Source organism: Leptonotus elevatus, chromosome 1 (genome assembly GCF_054856555.1).
Source record: "Leptonotus elevatus isolate MCC_2025b chromosome 1, RoL_Lele_1.0, whole genome shotgun sequence".
NCBI classification, from domain to species: domain Eukaryota; kingdom Metazoa; phylum Chordata; class Actinopteri; order Syngnathiformes; family Syngnathidae; genus Leptonotus; species Leptonotus elevatus.
The window spans coordinates 36,088,534-36,115,300 of record NC_141239.1 but is presented as its reverse complement, the minus strand read 5'-3'; the positions used below and the strand labels follow the sequence as shown (position 1 = coordinate 36,115,300).

General features: G+C 40.8%; 2 protein-coding genes across 4 annotated transcripts; both read left to right on the top strand.

Annotated features, from left to right (window-relative positions):
- The first annotated feature begins 2,712 nt into the window (after positions 1–2,712).
- elovl8a (ELOVL fatty acid elongase 8a) lies at positions 2,713–9,654 on the top strand. 2 transcript variants are annotated; one of them, XM_086095587.1, is made up of 8 exons: positions 2,713–3,222; positions 3,900–3,966; positions 4,043–4,230; positions 5,774–5,854; positions 5,987–6,043; positions 6,126–6,240; positions 6,333–6,460; positions 9,204–9,654. In XM_086095587.1, exons 1-8 carry the CDS (start codon positions 3,217–3,219, stop codon positions 9,384–9,386), a joined length of 825 nt encoding a protein of 274 aa, XP_085951713.1. In that variant the 5' UTR covers positions 2,713–3,216; the 3' UTR covers positions 9,387–9,654. The 2 variants fall into 2 exon arrangements, with proteins under 2 accessions (XP_085951713.1, XP_085951721.1); XM_086095595.1 differs by lacking the exon at positions 2,713–3,222 and having other exon boundaries at positions 3,894–3,966.
- A 5,712-nt stretch (positions 9,655–15,366) lies between these two features.
- LOC147181875 (gastrotropin-like) lies at positions 15,367–26,238 on the top strand. 2 transcript variants are annotated; one of them, XM_086076888.1, is made up of 6 exons: positions 21,600–21,961; positions 22,089–22,497; positions 24,564–24,665; positions 24,753–24,928; positions 24,997–25,086; positions 26,102–26,238. In XM_086076888.1, exons 3-6 carry the CDS (start codon positions 24,599–24,601, stop codon positions 26,150–26,152), a joined length of 384 nt encoding a protein of 127 aa, XP_085933014.1. In that variant the 5' UTR covers positions 21,600–21,961; positions 22,089–22,497; positions 24,564–24,598; the 3' UTR covers positions 26,153–26,238. The 2 variants fall into 2 exon arrangements, with proteins under 2 accessions (XP_085933005.1, XP_085933014.1); XM_086076879.1 differs by lacking the exons at positions 21,600–21,961; positions 22,089–22,497 and adding an exon at positions 15,367–15,385.
- Positions 26,239–26,767: the final 529 nt, after the last annotated feature.

The following is a 26,767-nucleotide window of genomic DNA, read 5'->3' as shown; positions in this document are numbered from 1 at the left end:
ATTGAAAGCCATCTTCCACTCGTCCCTTTCACAGATCCGGACCAGATGGTAGGCATTTCTCAAGTCCAGCTTTGTGAAGATCATCGCTTCCTGCAGGGGACTGAATGCGGAGTCTATCAATGGGAGAGGGTATTTATTTTTGATAGTTATGTCATTCAACCTTGTATAGTCTATGCATGGACGTAGAGAACCATCCTTCTTTACGACGAAGAAGAAGCCCGCCCCCGCCGGAGAGGAGGAAGGTTGAATCAGCCATTGCCTCACGGTTTGGAGAGGTTGACTCTGAGGAACTGGGCTCTGACAGATGGTACCACTGCATCTGACTCCTGAGTGGGTAACATCACAGTCATAAGGCCTGTGGGGTGGTAAAATGTTTGCAGATGATTTGCTGAATACCGCCTTTAGATCGTGGTACTCGGGGGGTACCTTAGACAGGTCTATGTCCTCAGGTGAAGGAGCTGTGCTGGAGGTCTGGGCTGGAACTGCTGACTGCAAACAATGAGCGTGGCAGTATGTGCTCCAGCTCAGGATGGTGGATGTTGCCCAGTCGATATAGGGATTGTGTCGTTTTAGCCATGGGATGCCCAAAATCACTGGAGTCGATGGCGAGGTTATCACAAGCAATTCTATTGTCTCATGATGGTTACTGGAGAGAATTAGCTTGAGAGGCTCGGTCTCATGGGTAACTGTCTGCCATCAATCGCATTAACATCCTTGTTGATATCTCGTAAACTGAGAGGTTATGTTGTCTAACAAAGTCTGTGTCAATGAAATTATCATCTGCACCAGAGTCAACCAGGACCTGGACCGGAGTAGAGTGTTGAGGAGCATGGATCGTACCGTACGGAGGATGTGGAGATTCCGCTCACCAGTGTCCTCCTACTTACTGGTGAGCCTGGCCTTTTGGCACCTTTGGATAGAGTTTGATGAAGTTTCCTGACAGTAGAGGCAGAACTTCTGGTCCATCCATCGTCTCTCAGCTGGAGTCAGACGTGTCCGTCCGAGCTGCATGGGCTCGTCTGACGGAGAATGGTGTGACTGTGGGTGCTGCTCGACGGAGTTGTGGTTGGTGCTGCGAAGGGCCCATGGTGAATCCAGAGGGGCGGATTGATTGTTCACGAGAAGTTGTCGGGGGGGGGGGGGGCTTGTGGGGGTGCCATCGGTTGGGGGCCGCAGTATAGAGCAGTGCTGCGGTCCCCTGTCCGGTGCCCCCATCTCCCCCTACTGCCCCCGGTGTTCCGTCCTTCCACACGGCGGGGGGTGGGGTGGGCGCGGCTGCCCTCTCCGCTCCGCTGTCCGGCCCCTCTTCGGCGCCGGTGCCTGGGTGCGGGTGGTCCCCGGGGGCTGGGGGTCGGGGGTTGGGGGGCTGCCGGTTGGTTGGGGTGGGGTCGGGGGGGGGGGCGGCTTTGTTGGGGGGGGCGGTGGTGGGGGTTGCGGGGTGGGGGGTGCTGGGGGTGGGGGGTGTCTGGGGGATTGGGGAAGTGGGGGCGGCTGGGGCTGGGTTGGGGTGGGTGGCGGGGGTGGATGGGGGGCGGGGGGTCGTGGGGGGTGCGGGGGTTGGGGGCCGGTGGGGTGCCTGGTGGGCCTGCAGTGCCCCGTCCTGCTGCGTTGGGCCGGGGGCGCGGGCCGTGTTGGGGCGGGGGGCGCTCCTGCTCCTGGGTTTGCTCTCCGGCCGGTGGCCCTGGCGGGGCCCGGGGGTCGTCCTTTGGCGCTGCCGCGGCCTGGGGGGCCCTGAGGTGTTGCGCTTGCTCTGTTCCGGCGGGGGTCGACGGCTCCCCTCTTTGGTGGAGATTTTCATGCATGCCAGATCCACCACACCAGCATCTACCGAAACTCAGACACAATCTGTTTCCTCCTCAGGTTATTGAATCGGTGGAGGCTGGTGTCTGCGGATCTCACGCGGCTTCGTCTGTCCTTCCTTCCTTTTCTCGGTCTCTCCTTTGGTCTCTTGAGGCCTCCCTGATTTTATGTTTTTTGGATTTGTTGGGGTCTGGATGTTTCTTGGGCTGGGGAGGAGTTCTGGTGGGGGGTGTCTGGTCGGTGCTGGATTTCACCTTCCTTGGTTTTCTTTGGTCCCCTCGGGTCTCCTGGTGTTCGGTTTAGGTGAACGGTATGAGATTTTTTCTAATAGGTTTTCTGGTGAGCTAACAAATACACGCACGCACGCACGCACGCACGCACGCACATACACATACTCACCCACACACACACACACAAAAAATAAAAATAAAAAATAAAAAAATAAAATAATAATAAAAGAGCAATGATGATGACATTTCCGAATGAACAATACTGAGCTCTTAAAAAAAAAAAAAAAAAAAGAGAAACTGAGAGTTTAAGAACTGTGAGCTCATTCTGATGTAATGAGTCCCTGACATGCACAACAAAAGGAATTCCTCTATGGGCGGGACATTCCAGTATGGGTGGTTTGCTTACTCATATCAAGTTTTTCCACCTCCTTCACAAGTAGTACTTGATGTACAGTGCAGTTTTTAATTAGTGTACTGTATAATCTCACGAGCCGCAAGTACACATCTAATCTTAAAGTAGTAGCCTACATAGCTTTATCACAAGCTTTATCTACTGAGTGATAATCAGATTCCGAATCATCTTGATTGGCCAAGTATGTCGAAAACACAAGAATTTGTCATCAGTAGTTCGTGTCATTATAATAAAATATACAGCACACTTTCATGAAACATTATTGCTGTGTACACTGCCATCCATCACATCCTGTTTCTAATATTTTAGTTACACGATGTAGCTACATGGAGGGCGGAGGCATTCTTTGGTGTCTCTTAAATGAAAAGACATTTCCACGGCTCCCCCACGAATGCACTTTGCTTTCTCACAGGTATGTAAGGTTGGTGCTCGCCTGCTTAGAACATATTTAGAATGGTCTAGTACAATTATTTTCAGTGCAGTCTGCGAACTGGATTAAATGATCACTTTTGCTTTTGTATTGCAATACTAAACCGACCTAATTGTGAAATTTGCAGAAAATAATGAACCATCCACTTTCAAATGGAACAGTTGAACGTGTGCTAACTTGGTAGAGCTGTCGCTCGGAGCAAATATGTCAGGCTTATTGTTGTAAAACAGGAAATGCTTCTATGAACAGTTGGATTACCACAGTACAGATGCAGACGTTTGAAATAGAACGTGAGTGTGACCGGTGCTGGTGTTGAAAAGGAAATTAAAGCAGTTGTCATCTGAATGGAGGTAGGTCCTCTTTCTTCACAGTATTCACAGTATATTGTGAAAAGCCTCATAATAAAGTGTAGATTTGATAGCAACTAAGGGTGTTAATCAGGACTGTGAATGTTCCATTGACAAAGTCTTCACTGATGATTTCCCAACTAATGAACTGATTGCCTCTTTTCTGTGGACACCAGTCCAGACGAAAGTCCACATTTTGCCAAATGTCAGCTGGGATCGGCTCCAGCTTCCCACGAGGCATATGCTGTACAGTAATCCAGACTCGCGTGATTTAATTCACTGCCTCTGACTGAACTGTCCATAAAATTGAGTGTGCCATCACTAATGTAGTCTATAATGATAATATACTGTAAGAGATGCAAAAACTGTTGATCTAACTCTACATCTATGTATTGGTAAAATGTTAGAAAAGGATTGCATACCACTTTAAATCTTCATTCAAAACACAACCTGAGAGAAAAGAGTATGCGAGAGGTGACTCAAACAAAAGATGGCAGAACAGTGTTGAGGACATTTTTTTATGCAATTAAGATACTCTTACGTTCTTGGAAATTATGTCAAATGCAGAATGCAGCCTGGGGAATTTACAGGACGTTCCATTCCAAATATTCATTTTTTTTGTTTGTTTAATTGCTTACTTACTCTGTAGCATAATGTTTATTGTTTCTATTCAAATGTAGGGTTTACAGGAGCTCACCTTTTGGCAAAAGGCCCATTTATATTACCAGAAAGGTCTGGAAAATGGAGGTATGCTTTCACTAGAATTTCTTTTTGGCACAAACATTTTTCTGAACTGTCCTTAATTTACATTTTCTCTGTCTAGATAAGAGGATAGAAAACTGGTTGCTGGTCTACTCGCCTGTACCTGTCGTTGGTATCATTTTGTGGTACCTGTTCATCGTTTGGGCTGGGCCGAAGCTGATGGCAAGGAAGGAGCCTATCAACCTCAAACTTGTCTTGATGGTTTACAATTTCTGCATGGTCTGCCTATCTACATACATGTTATATGAGGTAGGCTACTAATATGTGACATCCATCCATTTAGTCTTAATTCTCAACAACAATGGAAACATAGGCAAATCCAGATAGCGAGTAGGCCTATGGACTAAAACATACAGACAAGTATTAAAAATAAGTCACTTCTTTTGTCTTTGCTGTAGACTAAAAACAATTGGGCTTGACATCATAAAAGTGAATACTTTATAAAGAAGTACTGGAACATCTGACTGACGGTGGGTTTTGTTACTGTTCATTACAAGGTTTGGGATGGTTACTTTTAAAATGTAATCCGTTAGTAATGTAATCCAAGTACCATAATATTAAAGTAATGCAACTGGATTACTTTTGTATTACTCCAATATTGAGTATGCTCATGAAGACAAAATAAAAATAAATATCACCACAATATATATTCTATACAATGTGCCCCTGCTATTTGCGGGTGATAGGGACCCGGGCAGCCTACAAATAGCAAAAATCCTAGTGTAATTAAAAAGCATGTAGGCTATTGATTGATTGCTTGAGTGATTGCTTGATTGATTGATTGATTGATTGATTGCTTGATTGATTGCTTGATTGATTGATTGATTGATTGATTGATTGATTGATTGATTGATTGATTGATTGATTGATTGATTGATTGATTGATTGATTGATTGATTGATTGAAGGCCATATGCTGTTTTCGAACTGTCACTGAAAGCAACCACACCTCACAGTTTGATAGATAGATAGATAGATGGATGGATGGATGGATGGATAGATAGATAGATGGATAGTCATCCAATGAGGATGACGATGTGTGACATCAACTGCAAAATGAACTTTTATCCCAGTCACAAGTTTAGTCGTCTATATGTTGTGTATGATGTTTAAATAGTGAATTGGTGGGAGTAAGATTTGTTTGGAAGGTATAACTTACATTATGGTTGTAGGCTAGCAGGCTAGCTAGCAAGAAGCTACAGCGCGTAGCATGCCGCTGGGCTCTCAGCTCAAACTTCAGCTCCGAGTAAATTCCAGTGAATACCGGTCGCCATTTCCTCCTCCTTTCTGTGAAGCTTTTTCAAACTGCCCGCGTGTGGAAGACACGACTAATCAGTTTGTTTGTCCCCACCTCCCCGACATGTAGCAATGGTCCCACTCGCACAGGCGTGCACGCTCTCAGCCGACATGTACAGCTCCAGTAGCAATTAACTGTCTCTCCCTCCCTCTCTCTCTCTCTCTCTCTCTCTCTCTCTCTCTCTCTCTCTCTCTCTCTCATCGTAGAAATTGTAATCCCTCGAAGTAATCCCCATTTTTAATAAATGTACCTGTAATCTGATTACATGTTTTTTTTGATTGACACCTTGTCAGCCATGCTTTCTAACATAAAGATGTAAAATGTTCAGTGCTTTAAAATGGCAATTTACAAACAACAAATGACATCGCCACCCTTCACTCTGAAGATGAATGGCATTCGTGATGTGATATCAAATGTGCACATTGTCATGAAGCACACATGAGTATCCTTTCACGAAGATGCAAGTTGTGGTGAAAGTCAAGATCTGTCTTTGCAGTTTACAGTGTCTTCCTGGATGGCTAATTACAGTCTGCTGTGCCAGCCAGTTGACTACAGCGACAGTGTACTGTCCTTGAGGGTAATTCTTTGCCCTAAATAGCACACCACTTTCCCATGCATAATCACATACAGATTTTCAAATGACCTGCCTAATTTACTGTGATCGAGATCGACCACAGACTAACACTATGCGTCTGGCCATGTTGTGCAGATGGCGAGTGTGTGCTGGCTGTTTTACATCTCCAAATATATCGAGTTCAGTGACACAGTGAGTATGACGGTCACACATTTGGAAACCTTTGTCAGCATCTATTTATGTCAATTGATAATAATGTATTTCTGTAAATCAGATGTTTTTCATCCTGAGGAAAAAAAACAGCCAGATGACCTTCCTCCATGTCTACCATCACAGCACCATGATCTTGAACTGCTGGGTGGGCTTAAAGTACACGCCAGGTGGCCAGTGTGAGTACTGTTCACGCGAATGCGCTAAGCTGATATAGCACAATCCGAGTGTGCACATATGTATGTACTCCTTGTGTCATATGTGCCCAAAGCTTTCTTCAGTGGCCTGATCAACTCCCTGGTTCACGTGGTCATGTACTCCTATTATGGTCTCGCGGCATTTGGGCCAAGTATGACCAAATATCTCTGGTGGAAACACTACCTCACCATCCTACAACTGGTTAGTATTTGTGCTTGTGTGTATGCTTTAGATTTCATGACCTTGGTTACGTTTTATTTATTTATTGTGGTGTCACTAGTAAGTAAGTACTAGTAGTTAGCTATTAAATTAACTCAATAAAATTTGTTGGACCGGGTGAGTGAACTGAATGGCATATTAAACTAGAAAAAAATTCCTACAGAAATTTTAATTGGGCATGCTAAAAGTTTAGAATTTGCGTTTGTGAAGGATTTATTGCGTGTTGGGCTTGCCTCGTATTTTAAACTTTGGCCTCAACAAAAAGTGTCCAATTTCAAATGGCTAAAATGCTTACAGTTGGTATGCTAGCATATCACAAGACAGCATTCAAATGCAACGCGGCATTCTAGTTAGGATAAACTCAAAGGGGAAGTCAACCCCCCAAAACATTTCTTGACAATAACATGTTCTACGCAGCCCCACTCATCCAAATACGACATTTTGGTTAATATTGCGTTAACGCAATATGAGTTATGAAGCAAAATCCAGCCGTTTTTTATCCATCTCAGGAGGCGGCCATTTTGCCACTTTTTGTCAATTGAAAATGACATCGCAGTTGCTCAGAGCTCAGGTAACAACCAATCACAGCTCAGCTTCAGAAAACAGGTGTAAGCTGTCATTGGTTGTTGCATGAGCCCTGAGCAACAGGGATGTCATCTTAAGTCAACAGCAAGCGGCAAAATGGCCGTCCCTTGAGATGGATAAAAACGGTTGGATTTTGCTGCATAACTCATACTCCAGAAATGTAATATTAATCAGAATGTCATGTTTAGACTAGTGACATCACATATAACATATTATTGTAAAGAAATGTTTAAAGTTGACTTCCCCTTTAAAAGAACAACTTTTCCGTAGTTAGAACAATGCGGAAGCAATGCGTCTAAATACGCTTTCAAATAATTGAATGTTGGACTTGGTAAAACACTTTGGACACCGTAGGGTGTGGATAAATCACTATATAAGTTTTCTCCATTTACAATTTAGGTCAAATTGATTTATTTTCCGAGAAATATGTCATATTAAGAATTTCTTCACTGATGTAGGCACGATTAACCATCATTATTTTAGGACCAAGTCCAAGCACTAGTCCACGATATGGTTTTTTTCAACATTTAAACATAGATTCTGTCACTCCGCTTTGGTTTCTTTCATTTTCCAAATTCAGAATTTGTGCTTTGTTCTTTAAAAAATTATACTTTATTAGAGCTCAGCGTCAGCTCTTTAGCAGTCACAGACCATTTGCGATGCAATCAATTTTGGTGGATTGAAGTTGGCTGTACAAAAAAGCAAAAACCATAGTCAAATTTTCAGTAAGTGGATATCACTTATTAGACCATATGCAAAACTAGCGTCGTTGCGATAATGACGTGTACTGTTTGTCTTGATGCATGGTGTGTGACGAACACCTGATTAGTTGGTCATTGTTCTGGATAGTCACAGTTATAGCTCAGCTCCTCCACTAATTTCTGGACCATCTGTTGTCTTTCATAATGCTGACTGCTGTTGTTTCTCTTCTGTATGGGTGCATCATAGAGGTCAGCATAAAGAGCCATTGCCGTTATGTAACAATAACTATGGCGACCTCGGTTGTGACCCGCAAATAGTCTTCATTGACAGTTGGCTGCACAATTTCATGACCTAAAGCTGTGGCTGCATATGCGTATTGTAATTTTACTTTTGTGCTTTATAAGGAACTTTGGATGGTGCGCTTATTTGGGACATGCCCATATTTTGCATTAATTGTTAGAAATAAAATACATTAAAGCTATTCTATATTCTTTAGAGCTCTGAATTTGGTATTGTCTCAATGAGCCGTACGGGGGTGAATAGTGTATACCGTAAATGACATATATATATATATATATATATATATATATATATATATATATATATATATATAGGTATTTGAAACAAGACCAGGGATGGGCAACTTAACTCATTCACTGCCATTATATAAACGTCAAAAATTCATTTGAACTATTTATATTAGTTTAACTTTTTTTTTAAATAATCTTTTCTTTTCTTTTTTAAAGAAACGATTATTAAAAATTAGGGGCGTCAGGCGATTAAAATTTGTAATTGTAATTAATCGCATGACTTCAATATTTAACTCACGATTAATCACAAATTGTATATGTGTTCTAAATGTACAATAATTTTCTTCTAGGTTTTCGTACTCTTGTTAACAAAAGTGAAAAAAAAATAAGTGAAACTAATAGAAATAGTTCAAATTAATTTTTGACGTCTATAGCCGTCAATGGCAGTGAATGAGTTAAATGATGGAGGGGCCCCCGAATTTTCATCAATAATAGTGGGAGTCCACATAGGACCACACACTTCCTAATAATTTGTGCAAAGTGGGAAGCATATATCTAATTTACGGTATTCACTATTCACCCCCGAACGTCTCATTGAGACAATACCAAATTCAGCGCTTTAATGAATAATAATAATAATAATAATAATAATAATAATAATATTAATAATAATAATAATAATAATAATAATAATAATAATAATAATAATAATAATAATGTAATTGGTCTGCACTGATAAGAATCCAATGGTACGCCTCTGTGAATGATTTGATTTGACTCTTTTTTTGTGTGATCTCACATATTTTTATTGATTTCTCTCTCTCTCTCTTTCTCTCTCTCTCTCTCTCTCTCTCTCTCTCTCTCTCTCTCTCTCTCTCTCTCTCTCTCTCTCTCTCTCTCTTCTACAGATTCAGTTTTTCCTGGTAACCCTTCACTCTGTTTACAACTTGTTCGCTGACTGTAACTACCCCGACCTCTTGAACTTCATTGTGGTCTTCTACGCTGCCACCCTCATCACACTCTTCAGTCATTTTTATTACCGTAGCTATTTCACATCAAGGACTCACGACATAAAGAAATGTAAGGTGTGAGAAAGAAGGACTTTTATATTACATGAAGGAGGACACGGGCAAGAGTGAGTTGACGTTAGTCAGAGATGCGCACTACCCAACAGTTCTCCTCAGGTGGTTTATGATATGTTGGCTGAAATTAATTTCTGGCATGCCAAAAAGCAATCACTGCAAAGGATAAAACTTTTTATGGTGCATAGCATTGTTGTAGTGTATAAAAAAAATCAACAAACGTGGTCAGAAGCTAAAAAAGCGAATGAATTAAATGTTTGTGTTAAACACTAACAAATCTTGTCTGTGTTTTAACTTGGGATGACACGATTTAAACTGTGATACAAAACGGTTTGTGGCAATATTTCAAATGTATTATTGTTATTAATCTTGCTGTGTGTACAGCTGCGTTTAGGGTGCTGTTGCAATTGATGGCCACAAAACACCATCATCATCATCATCATCATCATCATCATCATCAGTGCTTTGTTCAAGTGCACTGTCTTAGACAATCGTCAAAGAGCAGGCTGCAGCGTGAATAACGGTTCCAAAGCCCAAGTCCTTAAAAATGAGTTTCTCCTTTTAATTCAATTAAATTCAGGTTTGTCCGATGATGCCCATTTTTTTAATTACAATGTGGTGCGAGCAAAAAGAAATATACGTAATTTGGGACTTTTATTTTGAAATGCATTTAAAGACAGGAGTTTGTATCACCTACAAGACAGTCAAGGGAGCAGCTATCAGGTTTGTACTGTCTCACAGTCACAACTATGTCAAAAAGTTACCCTTTTAGCAACTGGTACGCCTATGTGGTGGTCATATTTGAATTCCATGTGGTATGACCTGAAATAAATACAAATATATATATTTCATTGTAATTTTACTTATGTGGCCAGCTAGTGTGTTTTGTTTAAATGGCTAACTGTTAGCCTCATAACTTTAGGAAATGTTATGCGGTGCGACCAACCATCAGGGAAGAAATATTTTTACAGGTACGTCTTTTTCTAATTCATTAGCTGCACTGTGTCTGGTGAAATCCTTATTTGTCAACGACCTATACATAGTCATATTTTGGTTTCCGTCAAACGGAAGGTGGGTACCTTTTATGCTTTTTGGGCGAAGGCCAAGCGGAATGCAGCTTTGGTGATTGCTGGGGTAAAAACTTTGGCATGGGAGGAAGGACAGTTTTCAGACAGTGTTGAGAAAATTCTCTTCATCAAGCACTGTCTCAGGAGAGGGAAGCAGTGCTCTATCAACATTAAACAGTGAGGATGCGGCACTGCTGACCAGGTGAGAATACTTTGAAGAGTTCCTGACTTCCACCATTTACTATTTTTGGAGTTGAGGAAACTTCTGGATTACAAGATCTGGGTAGTGGTTCCCTTTTTAAGAAGGGCCATTGAGGGGATACATTTGAATAACTAGAGATGTCAGCCTCTCCAGTAAGGTCTGGAATTTCTACAGAATTGTCAAATCCAGGTCCAGAAAGTTAAAAAAAAAAAACTGCCACAGTTTGGCTTTTGCCACAGAGGAAGGGTACTTAGGGATAAAACCCAAAAATTAATATTTGTATTTTACTTAAGAAAAATCGTTAAATCGTTACACTTTAAAATAAAATAAAATCGTATTGCACTCCGTGTATCAAGAATACAAATTGAATTGCATTTTATTGGAGAGATGTCTATCCTTAGTAATAAGGGTATGGTAATAGCTCTAAAATGAAATTAGAATTCACCTAAAATATAACATTCTTTATTAAACTGTAAAGCACTTAGTAACATTTTTTAATGTTTTTTTTCCAGGTGCCTCATGAGTAACTTAAGGGTAACTTACCTTCGCCCTTTCAAATGAACAAGACTGTAATTGAATGCACATGTAAAATGCATGCAGTCGTTGCATAATTTTTCTTTATGCTCAAAAAACTCAACTGAAACACATAAAAGTAGTGAAGCGCATGTGTGAGTTGAGCCAATAGATGGCAGCACCGTCACGTGACTGTGTCTAATTTTTTTATTTCATTTTTCCATGGAATCTTTTTTGTAATGAGCATAATATTCAGCTATTTTTTTGTTTGTCCTCGTCAAAATTCTGGCTGAATTTTCTTCTGTTTGTATTCAAAATATTTGGCTATAAATGGATATTTACAGGATGTTCCATTCTAACTAATTAAGGTGGAGGGGGGGGGGGGGTATTTGTACTAATAACGTGCCTTGTTTCGTTTTCACAGTGTTCATTATTCAAATTCCGGGTTTTTCAGGAGCTCACCATTATGCAAAATGCCCTATTAAATTCTGGACTGAAGTTCACAGTTGTTGTTTTTTGTTGTTGTGTTTTTTTTGGGGGGGGTGAGTGAGTGTGTCTGTGGGGGGTTTGCTTGGTTCTTGATCTATCTGAAGAAGAGGACAGAAAGTTGTCAGCTTGTCTTATATTCATGTTCTACATGGTCATTATATGGGCTGGACTTTGCTGATTACAAAGAGTGAGCCCATCAACCTCACACCTGTCTTGATCATTTCCAATTTCCCCATGCCCGTCTGTGTACATGTTCAATAAGGTAGTCACTGTGTGAAACATTTTCTGTTTATTCTTTAGTCTCAACAAAAACATATGCAGTGCAGGCAGGGGAACAAAATATACAGAGAAACAAATGACTGGTGTGGAGAAATATGATGACCTCTTGGGGGAAGTGCCGATACTGGTGCAGCGTTACATTACAGCATTCAATTCCTGGATACGTACTCACGAGACATGTCACCAATTGTCATTTATTGTCAAATGTCCAGTAACTTTACGAAGCTTTAGCAGTCAAATAATAGTGTACTTACAACCCACAATACTTTTTTTCTCTATTCAGGTAAAGACAAATTATTGTTTTATTAGATGGAGACCTTAAAAAAATGATAAACAGTGCAGCAGTACTGACAGACAGGATGCAGCGAAACTGAAAAGAAACCATAGCATGAAAAGAAAACAGACGGTGCAGGAGAGTGGAAGAGCTGAGCTGGTACTGCACCCACCAGAATAATGGCCAATTATTATTTTTATTTTATTTTTGGGGGGGGGGGGGCACACACCCAACCTCTTAGACAAACAATACAACCTGGTTTCACATATGTGATGAGAAATCACGCCGCCCTTGATAATAGGTAGCTACATTTGAAACAAGACCAGGGATGGGCAACTTAAATGATGGCGGGGCCCCCGAATTTACATCAGTAATAGTGGGGGTCCACGTAGGACCACACAGTATATTAACTGCAATATAAAAAGATATGACAAATTATAATCAATATGTGTAGTACACTGTATGGCCAATAGCGTTAATTGTGTTAATGAAAACTAAACAAAAATATTTTCGTCAGCACACATTTTCCACCATCTGTCATTGTGACACTGTCATGTGACACACAGTGCCCCCCCCCCCTTCAAATCTGCAGCTAGTGAGTGCAACATGTACAATCACATTGGACAGGCGGATTCACAGTGAAAGGTTAAAAAAAGAAAGAAGTAAATCATAGTTATACCGTAAGATTAATCCAATGGGCTATAACGTTCCAACAATAATGTTAATCCAACCACAAACTAATGCTGGCTAACTTACTAGCTCGTAGCATGGAGCTATAGTAGCCATTCATTGATATAGCCTACTGTAATTGTGTGTGAAGTTGTTTTTCGTCAAAAAGATTACATAATTTTTTTTTAGATGTTCAACATTATCTGCTGACAAAAAAATATGATTGTCCTGACTACAACATTGACAGTTTTTGTTGACTAAAATTAGATGAATAAAATTATGTTTTCTAAAGACTAGAATGTTGGCTTTATAGTCGACTCAAAGTTGACTAAATAAAAACGGGATGAGGTTGACTTAACTATGATAAAAACTAACAAATGTGATTAAAACTGGACTAAAACAGACTAAATTAAAAAATGTCTGATAAAATGAGCACCAATGACCGATAATAATATTTCACAGGACACACCTGTGCAGCATTACAAGCCATGTTTCTGCTGCTTGACAATGTGTATTATGCTCTTCATTCGAGCTCAACTGTCTTCAGGTTCAACACACACACGCGCGCGCGCACGCACCCACGCACACGCTCAAGTAAAAAGTAGCCCATTTAGAGAGAGCCTTGCTGCAGGCGTTGCTCCAGGCTGATCACTGCTGAGTGCCTCCGTTGCAACTCAGGCATGACCGACATTCTGACTCACTTTGATCGCTTTTGTAGCCAGATGTTGGGCTTCATTAGAATGTGCTGTGTTACTTTTCTTACGGCAGCAAGCCGGTCACCGACACAAGAACACGTGAACTGATGATAATGTCAGTTAAAATGTTACAGAGACGTATCGAGAGAGAGAAAAAAAAATAAAGTTCAACACTATAATGTGAAGAACGTTTTAATTTCTTGGATGGTACTGCTGCTAATGAATGATGTTGTGTCTGTCGCCTTGGCAACAGTGTTTGCAGACTATAATTAATAATCAGGTTTGAGTGAGATGACAGAAGTGCTTCGAAAGCTGCCACTGCAAACGTGAGAGTCAGTGAGAGGGACAGAGATACGCCATTTCAAGCTGATACACACATAGACATGCATGCCGACATAATTGCCGATAGTGAGAGAGGTTTGGCACGAAGAGGCTGACAAGTGCGCTCGAAGGTGAGCCACTGTGTTGTTTCGTACAATGAGGGTGGACAAGAGGCGACGGCAATCTCAGTGCGTCAGGAGCGCACTCCACCACAGATGAGCTCGTGTTAATCAGTCAGCCAACCTGCTCGTTGTTCATTCTCAAGTGTGTGTGTGTGTGTGTGTGGGGGGGTGTGCGTGTGCATGTGTGTGGTCTTGTTTTTGTTACACAGTGGGGCCAACATTTCGGGATTTCACAGAGTTGTGGGAAAAATCATTATTAGTATGGGTCATTTTTACCGTTGATGAATCTAAATCTTGACCCAACGTGCTGGGTCAAATCCTCAACCCAAAGCACTAGGTACAAAAATCCAGCATTTGCTTGGTTCCTTTTGCTGGGCCCCACAAGTTTAGACCACTTTTTGAGGGGCAAGACTTAGTTTTAGAGTTTAGGTTTGAATTGGGTTACGGTTGAGGTTAGGGGAAGCAATAATGTTTTACAATTACATGGCCCCACAAAGATAGTAAAACAAACTTGTGGGTGCATGTCTGAGATTAACGCAAGAAGCTCTTGGTTGCTCCTAATATAGAGTCTTGAAGGTGCTTTTTTTTTAATCTGTTAATGCTATTGAATTAATGATGCGATCCTGGCACTCTACATTATGAGTAATATAAAGTGGTACCTTGAGATATGAGTTTTGTTTGTTCTGTGACCATGCTTGTAATTCGAAAGATTTGTATCTAAAAGCATCTTTGTCCATTGTCCATACGTTCTACCCATGTCAACTTCAATGTCTAAAAAATATCAAAACAATTACCACAGTATTTTGGATTTTATGGGCATTAAAGGTATTAGCGAGGTTTTTTCTACAAATTAAGTTGTCTGATTCACTTAAAAATTGCTTTATCAACCTGCAACAGACTTATACTTATGGTAAAAAAAAAAGAAAAAAGAAAAAAATATATATATATTATTCATAAACTGGGGAAGTGGCGGGGACAGTTAAATTCTAGCCAATCAATAACAAAGGTGCTTTGTTATTTAATTGGCTCCTGGCTTGTCAATCACACTTCTTGCATATGTGACCCGAGTACGTAGCTTGCGTAGGCCTCTAGCGTAACAGTGTTTTCCAGCGCAGCGGCAGCGTAGCTTCTTCCTACTGTAGCTAGCTCCTTGCGTGTGTGTTCAAGTTAACCACAATGTATACAGGACTACTGAGTCGTAAAAGAAAGACTGTTTTTGAGGTTGCTGAACGGAGGAGACAAGGACTGAAAGAGAAAAGCCAAACAAAAGTCATTTTGGGCGAGTCTTTTCAGCGATGGTGTGCGCTAAAGCAGCAGAGATCTCTGAAGACGGATGCTTTGGTTGCTACGTTTCTTCTGGACAGGTTTACTTTTTGAGTAAGAACTATACTTCATGAAGCTTGTTAAACATGTAAAGTTGTATAATGACACCAGCGTCGATGCAGTTCAACGGTTTATTGATGCAAACTTTTATTACTTACACAGTGAATGTTTTGCTAGTAGCCTATGTCGTGTAGCTTATGTATGAACAGTGGAGTTGTGTATTTTTTTTTATCAAAATAAATGATTTATAGAAGGTGTTTCCATGCGTAAAAAGCACGGAGGAGGGGTGGTGTTTTTACGCATGCGCACTATTGAGAGAACCGCAAACAGCCGTTGGGCTACTCGTTTACTGCAGAATCCTCTCTAGTACCTTGTGCTCACCAGACAGTACACTCATAAGTTTACATACCACTAGGCCAGGGTATTTTCCCTAAATTGATCAATCCCATTATTTTTGGACATGGTTTCGATTTATGGACTGCTAGCGAAAGCTAGCTACTTTTATTTATTGATTTTAAAAAAGAAGCTGTAAACCCATGATTTGACTTTCAGCTTGTCCCATTAGGGCTCAGCACGGCGAGTGACACTCATAGTTTGTTTGGCACAGTTTTAACACTTCCTGGTGCAACCAACATGTTTCTTTTTGTATTATTTTTTTTAAAATGGCCATTGGCCGGGTATTAAACACACACCATCTGCAAGAAAGACAGCAGCATGTAACGCTACACCACCAGTGCAATACAGTGCTCAAAAGATACTTGTTTCTAAAGACATTCTAAATGTTTGAAGATAATTGCTGAAAACATGCAAGGACTGAGAAGTTTGCGTTATAGTTTAACGATTGAAACTTTGTTGTATGCCGTAGAAAGATCATCCGGAAAATTCAGTTTGTCTGTGTTTCTGCGTCTGCAAAGCGTTTGTAATATTTTTTTTTTTTTACAAAGTATGAAAAAGGCACCTGAGACAGTATTACAGAGTCCTCGACCAGATTAATGTTCATACTTTTTATTTTATCATTATTATATTTATTTTATTTGTATTCATATTTTTCTAGAAGGTTGCGCACCGCTGTTCGGAAGTTGCTTGATGTTGTCCGGCTCCTCATTGCTCTCCCCTTGTCTCTCACCTCAATTTTATTTCGCTCATCCCTCCTCTCATCTCATCATCCATTATTTTACCCCTTAAGAGTGCACTTGTCTCCAGGCAGCCCTCCTCCTCTTCCTCCTCCTCCCCTTCCTCCTCCCCCCCTTTCTTTACACCCTTTCTTCCAGCCTTCACCCTCGTCGCCCTCCCCTCCCGCTCTCACCCCTCCTCTCGTTGGCTGGCGCTCAACCTCTGATGATTGCCGAGCATATTTCACTTGACATGAAGACAAAGGGCTGATACACATGTGGCTTCTCTGTGAGTCTTGTGTAATATGCAATATTAATGTGGGCATAATTTGGCTCCCTGGATGAGGGGTGGGGGCGGGCCTGAAAGAGGGAGGGCTTCATGCTCACCAGTGACTGCTGCTTCCTTCCTCAAAGGAGAAGAGGGCTGTCAGAATGGATTGAGAAACGGTAGCGATAACAACAACAGAATGCTCACTGTTGGCAGCTTCTGTGGCCTATTTCTGTCTCTGCCTTTAATGGATATACAGGCTTGTTGCCTGCATAACTGAGGCAGCTCTCCCTGTCAGACTTTCAAAGTGAAAGGTGCTGCCACGTGTCGTATTTTCAGCCATCAATAGTCACGGCCAAATTAGACGTGATAGACTACTTCATATGATTGGTGGCTTGCCTTATAAGCTATGTTGGCAGTTCTAAACAGATCACTTTCAATTTGTCTGTTTGGTTCTGCTATGGTGTGGACAAACCTTTTCCAGTGTTTTTCCTTTTTTGGGCAATGTGCAGAGGGATTACTGCACATGCTGAAATGACGAAAGCAGTAATAAATAAAAGGAAAGTACCGTGATGTTAATTTTGCTTTAGGGCCAATGTCAGAATGATTGGGCTGTCAAGTTTCATCTAGTTACATCCTTAGTGAGACCTCCAACTGCATCTGACCTCCGATTTGTTTGGATTTTTAAATCATATTTCTCGTGATATGTAATGTAAATATTTTGATCATAAAGAAGACCTTTTTTTTTTCCTGTGGATAAAGAATTGTCTTACACTTTACATACTTTCTGTCTTGCTGAAATTAGCCCATTTTAGGAGGGCTGTTTCATGCCAGTAATCAACAAGGTTTTGTTTTTTTATAGTTAACAAGTAACAAGATTAAATAAATAAAAATTGGAAAAAGCATTTTAGTTAAATGAAATGAAATAAAATGATAAAGCTTATAAAAACATTTTAAAAAACAAATTGAAACTACTGCTTACGTTTATAATAATAACTAAAACTAACCATAATTTTAGCCAATGTCTGTAATTTAATTAATCAGTATGATATTAGATTTAATTTTGAATTAATGAGCACCCACCCACCCGCACACGCACATACTCACGCACATACAAAAAAATAATAATAATAAAGAAAAGAGAGAGAGAGCAATGATGATGACATGTAGAATCGATAAGATTACCGAATGAACAATACTGAGCTCTCTCAGAAAAAATAAAGATATGAGCTTTTAGGGTTCATTTCTAATGTCCCCCCACACCCACTCCCCCACCCCCCTTCGGTCAAACACAATAATCGTTTGAGAATTGTAGTTTATTACACAATACTTAGTCACATTTGTGTAATCTTGCATTCAGCAAACTAATACTAAAACTAATAAAAACTAAAGTGAAAAATTTGCGAAAAAATTTAAAAATAATATAAGCTAACAAACCTGTTGTGAAAACTAACTCAATATAAAAAGCAAAAGTAAAAACGAAATAAAAACTGGCAATCAACTGCTCACGTATGGATTGTGCCACCAACGTTTGGGGGTGAAGCTCTTGTTTGGGGTCGCTTTGTCACCAAGCCACTAACTGACACCAATCAACGAACGTGTGGCGACGTCCTCATCTTTACAGAGCAATCATGCCTGTCTTTTCACTTTCTCCCATATCGCCTTTGAATATTCTTAATAGTCCATTGTGATAAAGGAAGTTAACCACCAACACTCCCATAACTTTGATACAAAGAGACATTTATGGCCATAATGAAGTTTTACTGCTTTGAATGTGAGGTACTGTACACTGTATTCTTATTCTTGCCTTCTCACCTTCTTCTTTACTTAAGGCTTTTTTTTTGTCCCTCAAGGTTTTCTGGAAAAATATTTCCACATTCTTGAAGCATAGTAGTACAGCTATAGACTATACTGCGATACAGTGGAGAGAGAGAAAGAGAGAGAGATTACATTCATTGTATTGCTCAACTATGAAATAATCAGTGCTGCCATCTCTTTGTATCGCAGCAAAGCACCAAAATTTAACAAGTCACACCCACACAAAGTTGCCATGGGCGCACAGTTGTGCACTTGAACGAGTTTTATCGCACGCACACACGCACGCACGCACACAGGAAGGCTGCAGTTGCATCAGTGGTGAATTACCATGCCGTTCCACGTTATTAAACATGACACTCGGCCTAGATAATGGAGCCTTTCTTCTCAATTTGGAAGGCTAATCTTATTGCTTTGATTAGCAGCAGATTCATTTGCATTTCAAGGCATCCCTTCTTTTAATTCCTCCATCACAACCCTCCCCTTTCGAGCTGCAGATAAAAGGAATCTATATGTATCTTTCCTGTGAATCTTTTCCTCACTCTCTTCCCATCTTTTGTTCTTCTCAAACTTCTTGTTCATTTTGTTCACATTCTTGTCTTCTCCTCAATTCTTTGTCACCTTCATTTTCCCCTCCACTTGATGCAATGCTGCCTAACATCAAAGAGGGGAGGGGAGGGGAGGGGAGGGGAGGGGAAAGTACAGCATGACTTCATCAGCACGCGATTGGACATTCGGTAACGGCTGAGACGTTCGTGTTACTGATTGCCTAGTAGGCAAAAAGTTTCAACTTTGCAGCACTTTTAAAGAGTAACTAAAGGATTATAATGCTTCCAAGTGGACTTTGTTCACTATTCATCTTGTGTAATGTATGATTTGCTTTGACCTTGAAAGCATTAAGAGTAGGCTATAGAGTAAATATACATTCATTTTGGAATTTAAAAAAAAAAATCCAATATGGAAATACAGTGGAACATCAAGTTAAACACCCTCAAAGGAATGCATTGCCACTCGTTATGAAAGTTAGCACAGTCATTTATTGTGTTTATATAAACTGTTTCCAACTGCAGTCATTTACACTCATAAGGAGCATCCGCCTTTACATTGGCCCTTATCATGTTTTTGTTTTTTGGTGCAGATTAAATTTCCTATTTTATGATTTAGTTTGTTTTCCTGTGTGTTCTTCCCAGACTGACCGAGTGTGCCTTATCGTCTTGTCAGTCTCTTGTTGAATTCCATCTTTTTCACTCAATTGGTCCCTGACAGGTGTCCTAATTCTCACTTGTCCAACGTTGCCTGTCGTTCGTGGTGCTGAGTCTACGTTTTGGAGGCTGGGTTGGGGTGGATGGGGTTCGGGGGGGGGGGGGGGCTGTGGACCGGTGGGGTGCCTGGTGGGCCTGCCGTGCCCCGTCCTGCTGCGTAGGGTTGGGGGCCCGGGCCGTGTTGGGGTGGGGGGGCACTCCTGGCTCCTGGGTTTGCTCTTACGGGGCCCGGGGGTTGTCCCTTGGCGCTGCCGTGGCCTGGGGGGCCCTGAGGTGTTGCGCTTGCTCTGTCCTGGCCAGGTCGACGGCTCCCCTCTTTGGTGGAGATTTTCATGCATGCCAGATCCACCACACCAGCATCTATCGAAACTCAAACACAATCTGCTTCTTCCTCTGGTCGTTGAATCGGTGGAGGCTGGTGTCTGTGGATCTCACTCTGCTTCGTCTGTCCTTCCTTCCTTTCCTCAGTCTCTCCTTTGGTCTCTTGAGGTCTCCCTAATTTGTTGGAATTTAGATGTTTCTGGGGTTGGTGAAAGACTCTGGTTGGTAACCCGGTGGGTAGTAGGTCATGTCTGGTCGGTGCTGGATTTCACTTTCCTTTCTTTTCTTTGATCTTTCCTCGGGTCTCCTGACAACCTCACGACTCTAGCTGGATTCTGAAGTATTGGGTTTAGGTGAACGGTATGGGATTTTTTAAATTTAAGGTTTTAGGTGAACTAATGAATACACACTCACACGCACGCACACATGCACATACTCACCCACATACAAAATAAAAATTAATAAAAAATAAAAAAGAGAGCAATGATGATGACATGTCAAATCGGTAAAATTACCGAATGAACAATACTGAGCTCTCCAGAAGAAGAAGAAAAATAAAATAAAATAAAATATATCAAGTCTATGTAAATATTGAAATTCGGGTTACATCGCCAGCGTAGAGAACGGAACTCGTTCGTGACTCGAGGACTCCCTGTAATGATATATCAGTATTTCAGTATTATGTTGTTTAGGATTGCAGTCACATTTATAAAGGCGGCGTAGTTCATTGATAGAGTGGTTGTGCCACAACCCAGAGGCTGCGGGTTCAATCGTATGCCATTGTGACCACGGTGAAGTATTTTTGAGCAAGATATTGAATCCTCAGTTGCTCCTGATGCTGCGTCATCACTAGGTGAATGAGTAGCCGAATCAATGTTAAGCGCATAGAGGGCCCTGTAAAGTGGAAAAGCGCTATATAAATGAAGTACCATTTACAAGTTTGACCTTTGATGGATTCTTTTCATTTCAATATTTCCTATGGGAAATTTGTTTTCTAAAAAGGAACAAATCAAATAGTGCCCTTTGAGGTTCCAATTGACGTTGAGTCGGGTGTACCGTAGCGGTTTCCAGAGATTTTGTGTTTTATTAGTTCACTGATCTATTTATTTTTAAGAACTTGCAGCAAATCTAATGATGTATTTGTGGGGGGGGGGGGGGGCTTTCATGGTTGAATAGATAGCATACTAATATACACTGTCGGTCCAAGTGAATGTAAGAGAAAAAATAACTACATTGACATTGACTAGAATTGGTCTTTATGACCTGGAAGCAAACTTAAACTTTACAAAACTTCTACCATCCAGAAAATTCATAATGGTTGATTTGCACTCTTGGTAAGAGGTAAGAAGGTTATGGGTCTAACAGAGCACTGTCATGACCCATACAGCACGAGAGCATTCATCGGTTCGCGGATGTTCAGGTGGATGTTCTTTTGTGTATAAATCTGCTTGTGTGTACTTGTGTAAGCCGTTAATGCTGGGAGCGCGTGACAGCGCTTCTACGGTTAAAGCCGGGAGCGCACCTCTTGTTGTGTTTTGACCAATTCTTAATCTCTTAGCCGATGAAATGCATCAGAATATGCACGATAGGGTAACGTGTGCTTCATAGCATGTCCTGGAATTTTATTCTAGCGTTTATGGTTGACGCAAATTCGCGGGAGCTATTGTTTGTTTGTTTGTTTGTTTTTATTTGTTCTTTTTTCCTTTCGGACAATCATAGAGACAATTTACAACAATCACTTTTCACATACAATTATACCCGAAAAGAAAAAGGGCTGACGGGATGAAGCCGAAGCTTATTAATTCCCGTTCCAAGACTTCAATAGGACGCAGATAATCAGATCAGATAAGTGGTAATTCATTACATATCTAGTTGTGTGGATTATGAAGTTGTTGATTGATGCAAAAGTTCGTCTTCCCAATAGTCTTTGTTGATCAAAACGTTGAATTGTTCTCTTGTTGATCAATTTGGTCCAGTAGCATTGGATAGCTAAGGATAAATGGCAGCCCGCATCCAGCCACACCCTTCAGTCGGTTTCTTCCTCGTCTCGATTTCTGTTCTTGGCTGCGTTCCGACGAGCAATCATCTCCAGGTTGTTCAGCTTTGTAGACAAGTTCATTGCCATTGTGTGTGTGGCGATGTTGGATGCAGCTAGGTCGTTCTTCACCTGTGACATGTCGTCACAGGCCTTGGACAAGTCGGCTTGCACTCCATTTCCACCGCCTTTTTTTGCCCATCCTGCATTCGATCCCTAGTAGAAGCATCCCAGCCACCAGCGTGATGAACAGGTAGATGTCTTCGGCGTCTTCAACTACGAGTGAGGCTACACACAGCGGCCGCCATTTTCCCCAGCCATCTTCTGCAAATCCAGACATGAGTGTTGAGCAGGTCCAGTTCTCATTGTTGATAAGATCTTGTCCGGAGCACCTAAAGACCAGTTCACTAGTTCCATGTTGTTTTGCAGGCTAGAATCAGTACTTATTTCAACAATCAGGAGGGTCAAACCGGTAGTTGCTTTTCAAAGACGTAACAGCTCCTATCAGGACTATCAGTCCTTGAGCAAAGATATCAGGTTCAGCTATGTTTACATTTTTATTATTATTAATTTTTAGGAACACCAAGCCTTGTTTACAATTTAGGGTTTTCACCCAGATTTGGACCTTGTATGCAAATGTCATCATATCCAGAATTTAGCGATTTTCATCAGTGTATCTGTTAAATATAAGTTCTTTATAGTTTTTTTTTTTGGGGGTAAGCCAGCCAATGTCCCTGTGTTGGTTACTCCAAAATCCAAGTTATTCCATTTTTGTACACCAGTACAGGAGATCGAAATGATTTTAGTGTTGTTCTGATATAGCTTTGTACAAATAAATTTCCTTCTCAAATCATATTTCGATTTCCTGGCTTGGAAGCGAATTTGCAAGTTATAAGGGAGGCAGTTTTTTGGCGCTTTATACATTGTCTGCACAGTCCTAAAGTTTATTAACGCATTTAATTTCAATAATTTAGATGTAATAACTAAATCGTGTGTATGTGCATTGTAAGGAGCGTTGTGTATGATTCTTACTGCTTTTTTCTGGAGTACCATCAAAGGATGTGGCGGCTTATAAAGGTATTCAGCCAAATTTCAGCACAATAGGTCAAGTAAGGCAGGATCAGAACGCAATAAATTATTTGAAGGGCCCTCTGATTTAACATATTTTGGGCTCCAAATAGAATAGATTTATTAAATAAATGACGCGATTGACGGCGACATGGGAGGAATTCGAATCAGTGTAACAAGTCGACAGTGACATACTGTTAAGAAATATGTTTGTAGACAATGAGGATGTTGGAAATTTTAACGGCTTTCTAACGGAATGGACGACAAATAATTACCCCGATCCCTGAGGTTATTCCAACTGTGCTCCAGTGTTGAAAGTACATTTTTTTGGAGTTATACACCCGCAGATGCGACATTTGTTTGTTGAGTTTAAAAAATATATATATTGAAGGTTTATAATAATAAGCGTAGGTTTGTGTGAACGCCACAGATGTAAGCTCTAAAATGTTTTTGGAATTATGTTTCTGTCTGCTTCAGGAGCTGAGATCAATTATTTTTAATATTGTTGACTTTCCGGGAAAACTTCAGGTTTTCGGGGGTGACTCAAAAGTCACCCATAGGTTTTAGAGGCATGTTTTGCCAGGCGCTTTAGGCCTTAATGGGTTAAAGTGCTGGTTTCCTGCATGTGTGTGTGATCACAAATGCCAGAGAAAGGGAGAGATAAAGATAGTGGGTGTCTTTTATAGGATGTTGCCCAACGAGATGTTTTATGTATCAATAAAGAGCTTCAAGGCCACACTAGCTTTTCCTGCTTTGGAAACACTATGATTGGTCTTTGAAATGACTGAATTGTGAGAGACTCAATCTGAGTGTTGCTGTAAGCACTTTTACACTTTTGTCACAAATGCAAACCTCAGGCTTCAAGTTAGAAGTCACCTTTTATGTTATGAATGTTATAAGCATTTTCAATCAATACATTTTCTGTCCCGCTTATCCTGTTCAGCACTGCAGGGAGCAGGATCACTTGACTTTGGGTGAGGGGGAATTACACCCTGGACTACTGTGTGCATTACAAAAAAATGTTACAATAAATCACAGATGTAATTCTACACTTAACTTTCCTTTGTAGAGGTACAAATCGGCTTCATATAAATGACCCACATTTTAAAACAAAGACAATAATGTGATGTCACAATCCCAGCATAAAACTAAAGGCCATTGCAGGAGAGTTCATTGACCTAACGGTCGGCCACCAGCTTGCCGTGCTGTCAGCATTTTCCTCCATAAACTTTCCAGCATCCTTGATCGCTAACTGCAGTCGTCATTCTCAGCGATGATTGGGAGGTAGTAAGAGGTGGACAGTATATAAAAAGACAGGCGTCTTGGTGTCTGTACCTTGCTTCCCACTCAGCTTGCCTCAGCACCTCCCAACACAACACCACCAAGATGGCCTTCGCTGGACGATGGGAAACTGAAAGCCAGCAGGGCTACGATGAGTTTTGCAAGCTCCTTGGTAAAGCTGGTTTCGTATTTACGGTCAACAAAAATGTCTTACTCAAACCTGGCTACTGACCCCAATTCTGCCTCGTTCCTTCTCTAGGTATCCCTGCTGAAATCATTGAGAAGGGCCGCGACTACAAGCTGATCACAGAAGTGACCCAGGATGGAAACGACTTCTCCTGGACTCAGATCTATCCCACAAACGCCAAGGTTGCCAACAAATTTACAGTTGGCAAGGAAGCCGACATGGAGACCATTGGAGGAAAGAAGTTCAAGGTAGGATAGAAAAGGCTTGTTTATTAGTCATTGGAACCATGAAATAAGTACGAGGGGCGTGCTTTCAGGCCACAGTGCACATGGAGGGGGGCAAGCTGAGTGTTGCCTTCCCCAACTACCACCACACCTCTGAGATCACTGGAGGAAAACTCATTGAGGTAACCACACTCATCTCATCTTATTCATGTCATGAAACGTTGTTAATGTTAAAAATATGCAGTAATATCACTATCACTATCATTTATTATTTTTGCACATTTTTCTTATAAACAAAATAGTGTCAGCAAATTTTAATCACAATAATCAATATCACAATAATCAACCCTCTCTAACCGTAAGGGAGAGTTTCTGATCCAACTCTTGGCCAGCAAGTGCATTGACTTGTTTTCAAAATGCCCGAATGGATTGTGACAGTCAAGAGATTCTGGGTTTGAATCTTGGTTCAGGAGAACTGGTGTTTTCAGTTCCTGTGCTTGCATGACTTTTCTTAACTCATATACTCCCAGCCATTTTGACTGAAGCAGCCCCCTTTGCTCCCGGCGGTTTTACTGGATTTTGACTGATTTCGCAAGGCCCACAGAATATTGTGTTCTATTGCTATAAAAACATGGAACCTACCAATAGAAAGATTAGAGTCTCTTCTTTCATCAATTTGTTACTGTTTCCGTTTTGCAGCAATTAGCATTAGAATATAGCTAAGTTTCATCATTATTTACAAATCTGTTTAGAACTGTGGGTAAATGAGATTGTTGCAACATGGCTCTGGTTAATCTCTTATACTCTGCTGCCATCTGCTGGCCGTTTTTGTTACCTATCATTGCTTCAACCATTCCGTGCAGTTTAGCGGCTGCATCAAAGTCTTCTGTATGTCACTACGCACTGAATGCGTTGCAACATAAATAACAATGTAAGTCCAAATAAAGTTTCTGCAAAATTTATTAAATTGGAAAAAAATAATAATAATTATCTGATAGTTATGTTAGTAACAACCAAGTAAATCATATAGAGCAAAGTTGCCATGGCAGTCCATTTAAGGTATTCTGCATTGTTGGTTAAGTTCTAACTTCTAAATTCTCTGTCGATGTGAAAGTGAGAGTGAGTGATTGTCTGTACATGCCCTGTGATTGGCTGGCTGGATGTTCAAATGTAAAACCGCTCTTTCTCTCTTTCTAGACTTCCACAGCCGGGTCCGTCGTGCTTAAGAGAACCAGCAAGAAGCTCTAACTGCAATATAATCTTTGAACACTTGTGTAGTTACGATGGAAGACTTCAGGGCTACATCTGTTGCAATAAAGGAAGTTGGAAATTTTCATGAACTTGTGTTTCCATTTGTAATGTCTATTTTTGTCCTAATCAAAAAATCAGCTACCAAGATAAATCGTACATATAAATCGTATATAATAATATATAAATTAAATAGTTGTTTTAGTATTGTGTCATGGATGCAGCCTTACAGGCAAACGGCAGTCTTTGACATTTGTAGACCAAAAAAACTACAGGTAATCAATATCAAGAAACAGCAGTGTGCTGTATATTGATCCTAGCTCCTAAATTTAGTACATTACATATTTTTGACTGTCCTCACATGTGTGTTTTACAAATTATTGACCAATAAAGAGGGTTCATCATCTCATTCCTCTAATTACACGTTCCTAGGTTCTCACTTCTTGCTCCTTAATTTACATGTTAGCACCTCCCACCAGAAATTCAATCGAGGAGGGAGGAGATGGGCAAAAGCGCTAGAGAGGAGGTTAAAATGTTTTCATTTGGGGTAATGACACAATTGCTCCTTGATGTCGTCATTTGATGGAGGTGTCTCATAAAGATGAAGTCACACCA